Source organism: Apus apus, chromosome 18, assembly GCF_020740795.1.
Source record: "Apus apus isolate bApuApu2 chromosome 18, bApuApu2.pri.cur, whole genome shotgun sequence".
Lineage (NCBI taxonomy): Eukaryota > Metazoa > Chordata > Aves > Apodiformes > Apodidae > Apus > Apus apus.
Genome location: NC_067299.1, coordinates 1,437,818 through 1,449,628, shown reverse-complemented (window position 1 = coordinate 1,449,628; position 11,811 = coordinate 1,437,818). Strand labels below are relative to the sequence as shown.

Genomic DNA, 11,811 nt, shown 5'->3' with positions numbered 1-11,811 from the left:
CTGTGCAAATCCAAACTCCACTTTATTTCTGAGCACTGTGCAAGCTGGGACAGCCACTGGGACCTTCCTGTGCTGCCGCCAGGGGTGGGCACGGAGGGAGGGAAGCAGAAGTGAAATGATCTGATACCAGACAGTGTCCCCGAGCAGGCTCTGCCCAAGTGCCATCTGCTAAGGAAGCGATGATGAGCAGATCAGTGGTTGGTGCCACTACACGAAGCCTGGGACAGAGGCTGGTGTCTGGATTTCCCTTTGCAGTCATGCAAAGCAGACTCAGACCCCAGGAAAGGTGAGGAGGGGGCTGCAGACCAGATCAGCCAGATTCCAACAGTTCTCAGTAGAACATCGTTTTTATTGCACCACACAAATTTTATATCCACATCTGTCTTCTATTTTAAATAAAAAACATAGACTATATCACCTGAACTGAAAAGCAAAAACATAGTAAGAAATAATACACTACAGTGCCCACAGTATTAAACATCACACACCAAGAATAAAACACATTTGGAGATCATTCCAAACCCTGATCATTAGAATCCAGGCTGGATTTTCAAAGGCATTACGGGTTACAATGCATAGACACATACAATTTATCATTCAGCAAAGCAAAATCCATTTATAAAAGTCACAGTGAAAGTGTAGGTAAACATACACTAAGCTTGTGTAAGTAAAACGAGTAAGAACTGCTGTTCTGGAAAGCAACTTCCAGTTAGAGGACTATTTACAGAAGATACTAACAGAACAGAATTACCTCTGGAGTCTAGCTTATTTGCAGAAAGATAATGAAAGACTGGAGATCTTTTTTGTCTGTTAAATGACATTATGTTTCCATAGCACAAACCTCAAAACTATCCTGGGTCCTCTGTGCTGTGCCTGAACAACCTGAAAACACTTCCAGTTGTTTACCTACAACCGACCAAAGAGCTCAACACAACCCCAGGGTTCAGTAAATCCAACAATAACTTCAAGCCAGTGGGGTCTACACATCGTCCAGAGTGGAGCAGTTATTAAAATAATAAAGTGACAGAAATACCATGTCCCAGAGATTTATTATGAGTTAAGAGGCCACCTTTGCTCTGAGGTCTCCTCTTACCTGCCAGGCAGCTGCATCCCAAACTTGATTACTCTGCCATGCAGAAAAGAAAGATCCAGTGCATAAGCAGTGGCATAAAGGTCCTCAGCTCTAAACAAGGATGCTGAAATTCCAGCAGTGTGACCCAGCAGCCACCTTACCTCTGCTGCTGAATTTCCTGTGCAACCCACACCCCCTGGATTGTCCCACCCACTGAACTCCATCCAGCACAAGACCAGGAACTTACAGAGCACAGGGATGACCACAGTCCAGGTGCCTCCGCCTGACCTCACACCAATGGTGGGGAATATTCCTCTGCCTCACACAGCAGAACAGCTGAGATAAGATGGAAAGAACACTGCAATGCAAAGCTCTGACAGGAGACCTTTCCTGCTGGTACTTCCATCAGCTTCCTCCTCATGTCACCTCTGCCAGGTCATCTATAAACAAGAACGAGCAGTGAGAATAAAGCTGGGCAGGATGGCTCCCAGGGGTTGCAAATACCCAATGAAGCTAGAAAACTATTATCTTTGATTATATCAGGTTTGTGGGGTTTTTTTCCAAAAGGAAAAAAAGCAGGGATACCTAAGGCATAAGCAGGCTTATCAGAACACCAATGTTTAACTCAACCCTTCACTCATGTTAGTTTCAGGAAAGAGCATTACACACCTGAGCAACAACAAAACCTCATGAATATCCACATTAACAAATCCAGGCATTTGCATATATGACATCATGAGGGGTTGCCCAGGCAGACTTCCTAAAACTTTTTAAAAAATACATCAAAAGAGGGGTAGGCAGAATGTCCTGTTGCAGTAACTTACTGCTTTTGCTACCTGGCTGAAACCTGAGTATCTCCAAAACAAACCAAAGAACCCACACGCTCCTCAGTGCAGAAACTAATCCCTCATTACAGGTTTGGGTTAAAATCAGCTTAAAAAAAAAATGGTATCCAGCAGTCTCATAAGAAAACATGCACCACGAGGAGAGTATTTCCTCAAGTGTGGCTCAAGGGCTTTCCATATCAAAAGTGCTAGCACCTGCTCTTTCCTCCAAGCAGGATGGAGGTTCAGCAATACATTTTTCAGATTACTCTGTGGAATATTGTGGTACTGAAGTTAAGAAGCCTGCACCAAGCTGAAAAGTTAAGGTTGTCTTTTTATAACTCTTGAAATCAACAGTCATTTAGTAGATGCTGCACATAAATATTTTTTCATGGAATTTTTGAGTGCTTTACAAAGACAAGTAGGTATCCTACCTATTTTACAAGTGTAAAACAGATGCAGAAACATTTAATGTGCTGTGAAATTGGTTATCACTTAATATCAGACCTGATAGCAAGGACTCCTTTTGGTCCCTCTTAAATACCACTAGATTACCCATATATAGAGGGGATATTAAAAAGATTAGTCTTGTGTTTTCTTTCAGACACACAGCAAACTTAAACAAAAACAGCTAACAATTCTACATTTTAAATGACTATCACACTTCTACCCCTACTATTCAGATAATCTGCAACCCAGATGTGCAATCTCTGCTTTGGAAGTATTTGAGACTTTTTTTTTTTAAATAAATAAATAAATAAATATTCTAACACACATTTTCTTGTATATCATTTTGGAACAAAAACTGGCATGTATCCTGTCTCAGAACCCATAATTTAAAATGTCTTCTCTTCATCCTGAATGGGCTTCTGGCCTGATGGGTATCGTCCTCTTAAGGATCTAGAAATACAGTATTCATAGCAACAGCACATTGGTGACACAAGACTGCTTACTGCATGGCCACTTTGCCTGTGGTGCCAGCTTGCAAATACAGAGTATTTGGGATTCTTGGGGTGGAAAAGCAGCTACATAGATGATAAAGTGGCAAAAAAGCTAAGTAGGAGAAGCACAGAGGTGAATTTTTTCTAGGAAACCTCTGGCCTAGCCAGATAGAAAGAAAAGTCCTACTGTGAGGAAAAAAAACAGTATTACAGAGGCATTTAGTTTAATTAAACAATCATAAAGGGTTCACAATATAGAAAAACATCATCTGAAACATGGATTTAGTAGATGAGCTACTCACATTTTTGCTGCAAACGCAGAGTTTCACACATTATGCTACACGTCAAGAAAAGAGAGTCAATAATGTTCGTTATATAAAGCAGTGATTAGATTATACTCCCCTGATATCCGCCTGCACAACTCTTCTGTGTCTGTCAAAAAATGAACACACATTAGGCAACACCATCTAAATAATTGTAAACAAAGACTGCTCAGAACAAGCGTGGTGAGTAACAACATTGTTCACTTGCACAATCCCAACACAATGTGTGTGTTTAAGGAAAGCATGTTGGCTCAAATCCATGGTTTCTGTTTCATTATTGCACTTGATGTTTCCTCTCTTCTGGAGGATCAAAGCTTCACTGGAGATGCAACTGATTCAGACCAAGATGTTAATTTTTATCTTTTTGGTTAGGTAGTCTTCCTTACTTATTTAAGCAATGAACAGGAGAAAGTTATAAAATATCAGCGTGTGCATATTAAGAAATAGCAAACATGACTGAAACAGGAATCGTGCCATCACAGCTTCTCTAGGATAACAGCAAAAACAGTCCTACAGCCAAACCAGAGAACCATACTGTTAAATCAGACTGTGTTCCATTTCTGCAAGAAGTGCTGAAATCCAAGCCAGAGTTATGTCCTGTGTAAATCCATCTATGGGGAGTGGCAAAACACACCAGATAACCCTGCAAAACCACAGTTTTAAATTGTAGTCTCTAAATCAACTGATGCTGCAAGTCCTGAACTTCTAGTGCACAAGCAGCCAAAACCTCATCACCTCAGCTTCAAGATCTTACACCATTTTATTAGAAATTGTGGTTTGCAGATTAAGATCCCCCTGGAAAAAAAACATAAACAACAAAATGAAGGCAGGAGAGTAGTGAGGAAACCATGCAAGGTTCCACTCATTTTAGGGAAACTTTACTAAGTTTGACTTCATTTTGGGTTATCAAACACAAGAATAACAACTTGTAACTCAATGGCCACTACTTAAAAAACCAATTTAAACAAACTTAAAGTAAGATCCAAACGCACATAATTTCCTTCTCCCCTTCATCTCAAAATGAAACTCTGGACTTGAAACTCAGCACTTGACAATGATGCTCTGTAAGTAAACATTTGAAAGAGACCATTGGAGCTACATGCCCCCACCTCAGAGAGACAATTTACTAACAATTCCTACATTAAATACATAAAAGTGTGACAATGCAAACAATCTGCCTCTTTTTTTGCAAGACAATTTGATCAGTTATGAGAATTAATCTAAAAATTACTTCAGGTAACTGAGAATTTCATCGTTGTAATAAATACATTTTTGTATTGGTCAAAAGTTGAATTAAGCAACGTTCTTGGATTAACAAATCCAATGGAATGCAATATGCAGACATTTACTTTCCCTCTCTCCTGAAGAGAACACTTCAAGTGGGGTCTTTCAGAAAAACATTTGAGCATTCTGCACCTCACAGCACATGAACATCTGCAGGTGTCAGATCTACCTCTCAGCTTTAGACATAAAGTAATTCCACTATAGGATGTGGTTCCTAATGTCAGAAGTGCAACAATTACCTTCTGAACAGGATGACTCTGCGAGCTGCCTCTCTCAGTGTGGAAAGAGATTTACTGCCCAGATACACTGGTTTGTAATTGCAGAAATACTTGGACATGAAGGTTGATTTTTAATTTTTTTCCTGGTATTACACCAGGAAGAGTCAACAAGAATGTTAAAAATGAGAGTTATCTGAAGAGGATGAGGTGAAGGAAGCACTTGTCTAGTATCACCAGTTGACTCTAACTCTACAACAAAGTTTAGTATCACAGAATGTAAAAAGAGTCAGTAATAAAATAATATACATTAAATATTCCTCCTACTTCTGCTAATAGGAACATACATCTAGGGTTTTCTCATTTACCAAAAGCCTTTGTAAATTACCTGATTCTATAGAACTTCTTTTTCTGTAGATACTGTAAACATTTAGAATTTCTAAGGCTAAAAACAGGCACAAGTCTTCCATGAACAAGTTATTATTCCTAAAAGCATTAGGGAATATATTACAAATCTGCTATTCCTTTTTATAACAATGGAAATAATTTAAATATAATATTATAATTCACAATGCAGAGTCTTAATTAAAAAAAGAAATCTAGCTTAATTGTGACAACAATTAATAATATATATGGAATACTTTTTTTTTTTTAAGTGATCTATTACATCAAAATGACATTTCCAGAATCTCTGCTGGGTGTTACTCAATTTTATAAAGTGGTAAGTTTAAGGAATGACTGAAACATTTCTAAGTGGGTAAAACTCAACCAGGTTCTGTCAGTATTGTTAGCCCCCCAGCTCCAGACTAATGCAGATCTGCAGTGTCCACTGTGCAGACTGTGGTACTAAAGCCACCAGGTACGTGGCAGCTTTTAGAAGCTGTTGCTCCATCAGTTCCATGAGGTGATTCTGTTTTGTGCCTCAATAAGGTACCTGAGCCAACAGTCTAGTTTCAGGCTGGTTTTCTGAGGTGTCAAGAGGTCTTCCCTCTTTGCTGAGCAGCCCAGCACTGGCCCACACTCCAGCAGACTGACTCCAACACATGGCAGCAGCAACGCATTTCCAAAGACACGGTGCAAAAAATCATTACAAGCAATTGTCACCTAGAAGTCCTCATGCCCTGCACCCTGCTGGACGAGATAACTCACCACCAGGTAATCTTGAATTCATAGATAGGACGCTTGCAGTAGTAGTGGTTGATGAGGTGTTTATCACACACCCCGATGCACTGGTGATCCACTGTGATGCCCCTGTCAGACAGGTCTGTCACGATGCAGTGCAGCAGATCATACACATCAGCCACGGCCTCCCAGGGGCCAAACGACACGTCCACCTCGCAGTGATGCTCAAACAGCTTGGTCTCACCTTCACTCCTCTCAAAACGTAAGGAATTGAAATGTGGGCACTCATAGGGAGTGATGGGCATCTCTTCTTTGAAGACACAGACCTTCAGCTTTGCAAACCGTGCCTTTCTCTGCATGGCTCTCAGCTTTGCTATCTCGATTATCCGTTCCAAGTGATCTAAAAAAAAAGTTAGAAATAACAATGAAGCACCTACTAAAAAAAACAAATCAATGCAGTTATTTAATGTGAGACTTCATTCCTGCTGTGTTTAACACATTATTCTCCACATAATATTAGCAGCAAGGGGAAGCTGCATGTAGCTTGATACGTAGTGATCAAATGGTTCTCAATTTTCTTGTAACTTGGTGTCCTCACTACATGCCCAAATGTACCCAATTGAAGGCCCTACTGGAAGGCATGCAGAGGCAGAGAAACCTCCTCATTTAATAATAAGCCTTGCATGTTACGGCCTAGATCTTGCTCCCTTTTAAGACAGCATAAAAATCCACATCCTTGGATGCAGCAGGAACAAATCTGACATGGAGCTCTCAAAGATCTAAAGAGCATGAAAGGTACACAACAAACTTCTCCAACACAATGGAGTTAGTCTGAAAGCTGCAAGCAGACGTGACACCACCACATGTACTATTTGAATAATGGTAGAAGAAACAGTCAATACTACTTTGTAATTACCTTTGTAATATGGCATTAGGCCCAGGAAAGCTTGTCTAACTTTTTCTCCTTTAAGAGGCTGGATATCCTCCAGATTGTCTAGCAATGGTCCTATGGAATAATACTGAGCTTCCTTGTACACTGACCTCACTCGGTCCCTGGGTGGCAGGTCACCAGACCTCAGGAAGTTCAGTATGTCTCTGCAAGAAGGGAAAAACATGATCCAACAACAAGGTTCTGCCAAAACTGTTGCAGGTGAGAAAGGAGAGGAAACACTAAATATTAATTGTTTATATGATTGAGCTAGAAATCCTTATGCTTAGTCAGTAACTGTGAGCCAGATTTCCAACATATGGTTTTAAAAGCATTTGCTGTGTTCAAGTTGCCAAGTCATCATTTCCCATTTTGCCTCTGATATTGTCAGAACTCATGTAAAAAAAACTAAAACATTTTAAACAACAACTTCAAGGTGGAGCAATCACTTAAAGTAGAAGAGGACACAGTATTTAACAGGAAAAAGATCAGTCACTGTATTTCAAACGTTGGTCTGTGACAAAATAAACTTTTCCATTTTCCTAGAAAATCACCTGGATGGACATTTTATCCCACACAGAACCAGGATTCTGGCTGGAGGGATGGTGCACTTGCAAAGGAGGTGTTCTCTTCACAGCACCAGGGCCATGCACACTTGTGTATGTATGAACAATAATAAGAGAGAGAACATTTCTTCATAGTTCTGAAGCACTGTTAAGCTACAAGATTTTTAGGAATCTAGGAAATTTAGGAATCAAGGAAAAGGAATCACCTTGAAAGCACTAGACAGCAAAACAATCAAATAAAACAAGCATTTCTGCAGTCTGCACTAGAATGTCAACAAATGCACAGGGTGCTAACTTGGCTCTGTGTCCCAGCTGTATTTTGAATTCAGATTGAAAACATCACAAATGAATTGGTTTTCCAACAAAGGTTTTCCTAAACTGTCAAATGTAAAGAAACAATTGTTTTTCAATAAATACACTGGCTTAATCTACTTCTGTCCCACACTATGGTACAACCCAAATGTCCTTTGAAAATAATTCAATCCTTCTCTGTTGAAAAGATCAGGGAAATGTCTACAAAGGAGAAAAAAGAAATGGACGTTAAATTGTAAAGGCTGCTTTGGGCAAAAACCTTAACCCATCAACACTGCTTACCTTTTCTAGCCATCTCACACCAATTCAAACAGAATTTTAGTAAGATCATAGTTTAATTAAAAACAAAACAAAAGCTAAACACATAAGAAGGAATCCTGAAGGTGAGGGGACATGGCAGACCAGCAAAAATAATTACAAAAAATAAGTAAAAAACAAAAAATAAATCACTCTGAGGTCTGTGCTTTTTTACCAGTTAGGTTATATCCTGCCAAACACTGAAGACATTACACTTGCAGCTAAGAAACCTAAGATATATTCCTTCCATTCCCTCTTCATCATAAATACTGTAGTATCAATTAAAAAACAGTGCTGTACAAAAAAGCTTCCCATGAAAAGCAATGCCAAATACAGACTTTTTAAAACATCAGTGTTAATATCTTGAAAGCAGATGCTCTAGACAAAACAATGCACAAATTCAAAACATGGCATGTTCTTCTTTCTCCAGTTTAAAAACATTAAGAATAAAACAAGTAGTTTTTAAATTGCAACGTACTCTCCTCTTGGGAGTCTGGAAGGCGCGGATGTGAGTCTCATTCACCCGCAATACAAATGTGACTTAGCTAGAAGGAGAAGAAATTTGTTAAATCAAGAATAATTCCCTTCTGTAACAACTTTTCAAGTACACTATTGAGGACATGGTACATACCCAAAGTAGGTTCCATCTCTGTCAATAAAGTATCTGCCTTCAGCATCTGTTGGAATGTAGTGTCTCCCACTGAACATGGACGCCAGCATCGTGTCCTCGTAACGTCTGAGCGTCGACAGCCTTGTTGTGAAATACATCCCTCCTACGTTGAGTGGAACCACTTCTGGGAACTGCAGAAGGAATCACACCACCAGAAATGAGCCTCTAGGCCTTTGTAGTGCACACAGGCCAAAAGGGTCACAACTTCTTGACACAGAACACAGTCTTTGCCCCTGTGACAGGACCTGGTCTGACAGATGCTTCGTTCCTGGCCTTGAGGTTGAAGGGTTAACAACTGGAATAGTCTGGCTGTAATCAGTTAATGTTTTTCACTTTAGTTGGATGTCTGAAACAGCAGGAATCCCTCAGCTTTAATAACAGATATTTACTGAAAGCATGAATGACTCCTCTTGGCTATTTTGGGGAAAGAAGAAAAGACAGAAAGCCCTTCTCACTCTTGCACACCCACACACACCCACACAGTGGGAAATGCCAGGCCAGCCTTGGCACTTGCCCTTAGTTGCTCCTCCACCAGTTCCTTTACACGGCTCCACTGTACCATACCACCCCATACACTGAAAAACCCAGCAATTCTGTACTTGCAATAGGTTCACAGCAGGCCTAAAATCTTAATGTCACACCTTAGGATGCCTTGGAACCAGAATCAACACCCACTTGTGTTTGCCCAGTCCAAACACGGACAGAAACTGACAGACGCTGCCAGGAGATTTAAGTAAAATTCAAGGGACTTAGTTTTATTCAACCATTTTGCTACTAACGGCAACTGAACTAGATATCCACAAATACTCAAATCCTGGATTCCCTGGCACCTGAGCAGAAGGTGCTGCAACAACCGGACCCTGTCGGAGGATCAGCAGCAGAGAGCTCTTACCTGCTGAGGCAGCAGAGGTAGTGCTTGTCCTGCCTGGGTTGCAGTAGGAGTGGCCGGCTCTTGGAAATCATCCTCAGCATCCGAGCTCGACATGGCATCATCCGGGTCTCCGCTCACTTTGTTCTGCCCCGTAACTACCACCATCCCTCTGGCTCCGCGGAGCGGGGCTGCTGGGCAGGCGGCCGAGCCGCTGCGGAAGGGGCAGCAGGGCCCCCGTGAGCCGGGCGCTCCCCCCACCAGCTGCAGCGGGGCGCGGGGCAGGCAAGGCACGGGGCTCCCCGGCCTCACCCCGCTCATCGAGGCTGGCGCTCCAATGATGGGAAATGAATCGCGGCCGGGCTGGCAGGAGCAGCCTGGCAGGGGGAGGAGAAGGGGGCTGTCCCTGCAGGGGGGGCTGGCAGGAGCCCGCGGCCATTGGCTGCTCCGGGGGGGCAGCAGCGCCATTGGCTGGGGGGGGGGCAGCGCTCTCACTATCGCGATAGGCCGACAGCGCCCGCGCGACACCCGCGCTCCAGCCCCAGCTGGGGGGGTCCCAGGGGTGCATCAGCATCACGGGCCGCGGCGGCTGTGCTGCACCGAAAGGGTCTCCAGCAGAAACACAGGGCTGAGAAGAAGGAGTGATCCTTCCTCCTTCAACGTGACGCCGGGATTTAGGGAAAAAACACAAGGCAGCGTAGGTTAATTATGTTCGTGAGTATTAACCTTCTTTTCCATCGGAATGTTCACACAAAGCAATTGCCTAAAGAGTGCGGTTAGGAACGTAAGATCTCGGCCCTCAATTAGTCCAGGGTTTCAAGAATAAGATCAGTGGCAGCAAAACGAAGAGACAGATCATTAACAAGTTTAACCTGCTTTCTGACGTTCATTAAAAGGTAACTGAAGCTCCTCTCTAGGTTTGCTTCACTTCCCGTTCGTCCCCGGGCACGGAGCAGTGAAACAGCAGGATGCTGACTGCATCAGAGGGTCTTCCTAAGGGAAAAACATAAGCTAATCACTGCCCAGTTACTCTGACATTGTGTTCTGGTTCTCCCCATTTCATGAGGAATAAGCATCCATCTAAATATCCTCTCCTTTCCACTTAAAGCATGCACGGTAACTATTGTTAACTAGGCACAACAACATTTATTTGTTGACTCTCTCTAGTCACAGGGTTTGTTTTGTTTATTTAAACTAAGGAAATTTATCCATTTTATTTTCAAATGTCTGGGGCGAGATAAACTGATAATTAATGAGAAAACATCACCAAGAAGCAAAATTATTTCTAAATCAAGTATTTAATGCAGCCATGTATCAGCACCACCAACTCTACTAGAAATCCCTCCTTCCAGATCACAAGCCACCTGTCATTGCCATGGCAGGGATTACTTTCCGGAGCTTTCCTGACAGCTCAGATCCTGCCTCACACTCACACACCACAGAACAGGTACTAAATGAACTGGACCTGCAAGTTTTGCTTCATTCCCACGAGCCTGATAGCAACTCAAGAGGTGCATCGAGTTTTACTTGATACTGAGATTCAAAAAAGCTTCTCAAGGCTCTGCTGTTCCCTCATCTTTTCTGTATCAAGTTGACCAAGTTTTCTTAAATACCTTCTGAAGTTACACTTGTGTTGGTAAAGTTACATATCTATAAAAGAGGGACATAATGATCACATGCTCCAGGTCTTTATCATCAAGGCAATGATATATGCACCCACCCATCACAGGAGACCTGCACAAACTTCTGTTCAAAGCCAGCTGAGCAGAAAGTGTTTGTTTTAGGAAATACCACTCAGATTGTTAGGAAAGCTCTCTCTTTTTCAACAGAAACTGGGTTCCTGTCAGGGCAACAGAGCAGTCTCTCCGTAACATTCTTCAAGAGACTCAGATGATCAAAGACTTGTGTGAACAAAGCAGGAAAAGCCACGACATTCAATTAATTCTAATGAATCCACGTCAGAGCAGCAAAGCAACACGCTGAAAAAGGGCAGGGATTACCTGAACTGCAGTCAACTGTACTAGGCACGTGAGTGTAAAACTCTGGGCACACACAGCTTCTCTAGTCATTAGCAAAGGACACCACAGAGTTTGAGGAAGGAAAATTGTAACTTAACCTTCGTATTGGAAAGCAAAGACACTTCACCACGGGAAACCTCACGACCACAGCAGCCTTCCTGGACAGGAGGCAGGCAGCAGGGAGGCCGCACGGAGGCTGCCCCAGGTCGGGCGGTTATCCAGGCTCCACTCGCGGCTGCAGCAGCAGCTGCTGCTGCCACAGGGCCCCGCAGCACGGACACGCTCCCACCGGCCTGAAGCAGCGCTCCAGCCTCACCGCCGCGAGCTCCGGAGGCACCGGCCCGTCTGCGGACGGGGCAGCACAGCCCCAG

General features: G+C 42.6%; 1 protein-coding gene across 2 annotated transcripts in view; it reads right to left on the bottom strand.

The window, feature by feature from the left end:
- The window catches only part of KCTD7 (potassium channel tetramerization domain containing 7), a 133,072-nt gene extending 123,307 nt beyond the window's left edge, over nucleotides 1–9,765 (bottom strand). Inside the window, exons 1-4 of one of the 2 annotated variants that reach the window (XR_007891226.1) lie at nucleotides 9,447–9,765; nucleotides 8,516–8,685; nucleotides 6,698–6,876; nucleotides 5,301–6,181 (exon numbers count right to left, since the gene is read on the bottom strand). Coding sequence is in view for 1 of the 2 variants with exons in the window: in XM_051636030.1 (XP_051491990.1) it covers nucleotides 5,805–6,181; nucleotides 6,698–6,876; nucleotides 8,516–8,685; nucleotides 9,447–9,743 (1,023 nt within the window). In the remaining variant the exon portion in view is untranslated. Of the gene's footprint in view, nucleotides 1–3,513; nucleotides 6,182–6,697; nucleotides 6,877–8,515; nucleotides 8,686–9,446 lie in introns of those variants that run through there. The other variant, XM_051636030.1, reaches the window with a different exon arrangement.
- Nucleotides 9,766–11,811: the final 2,046 nt, after the last annotated feature.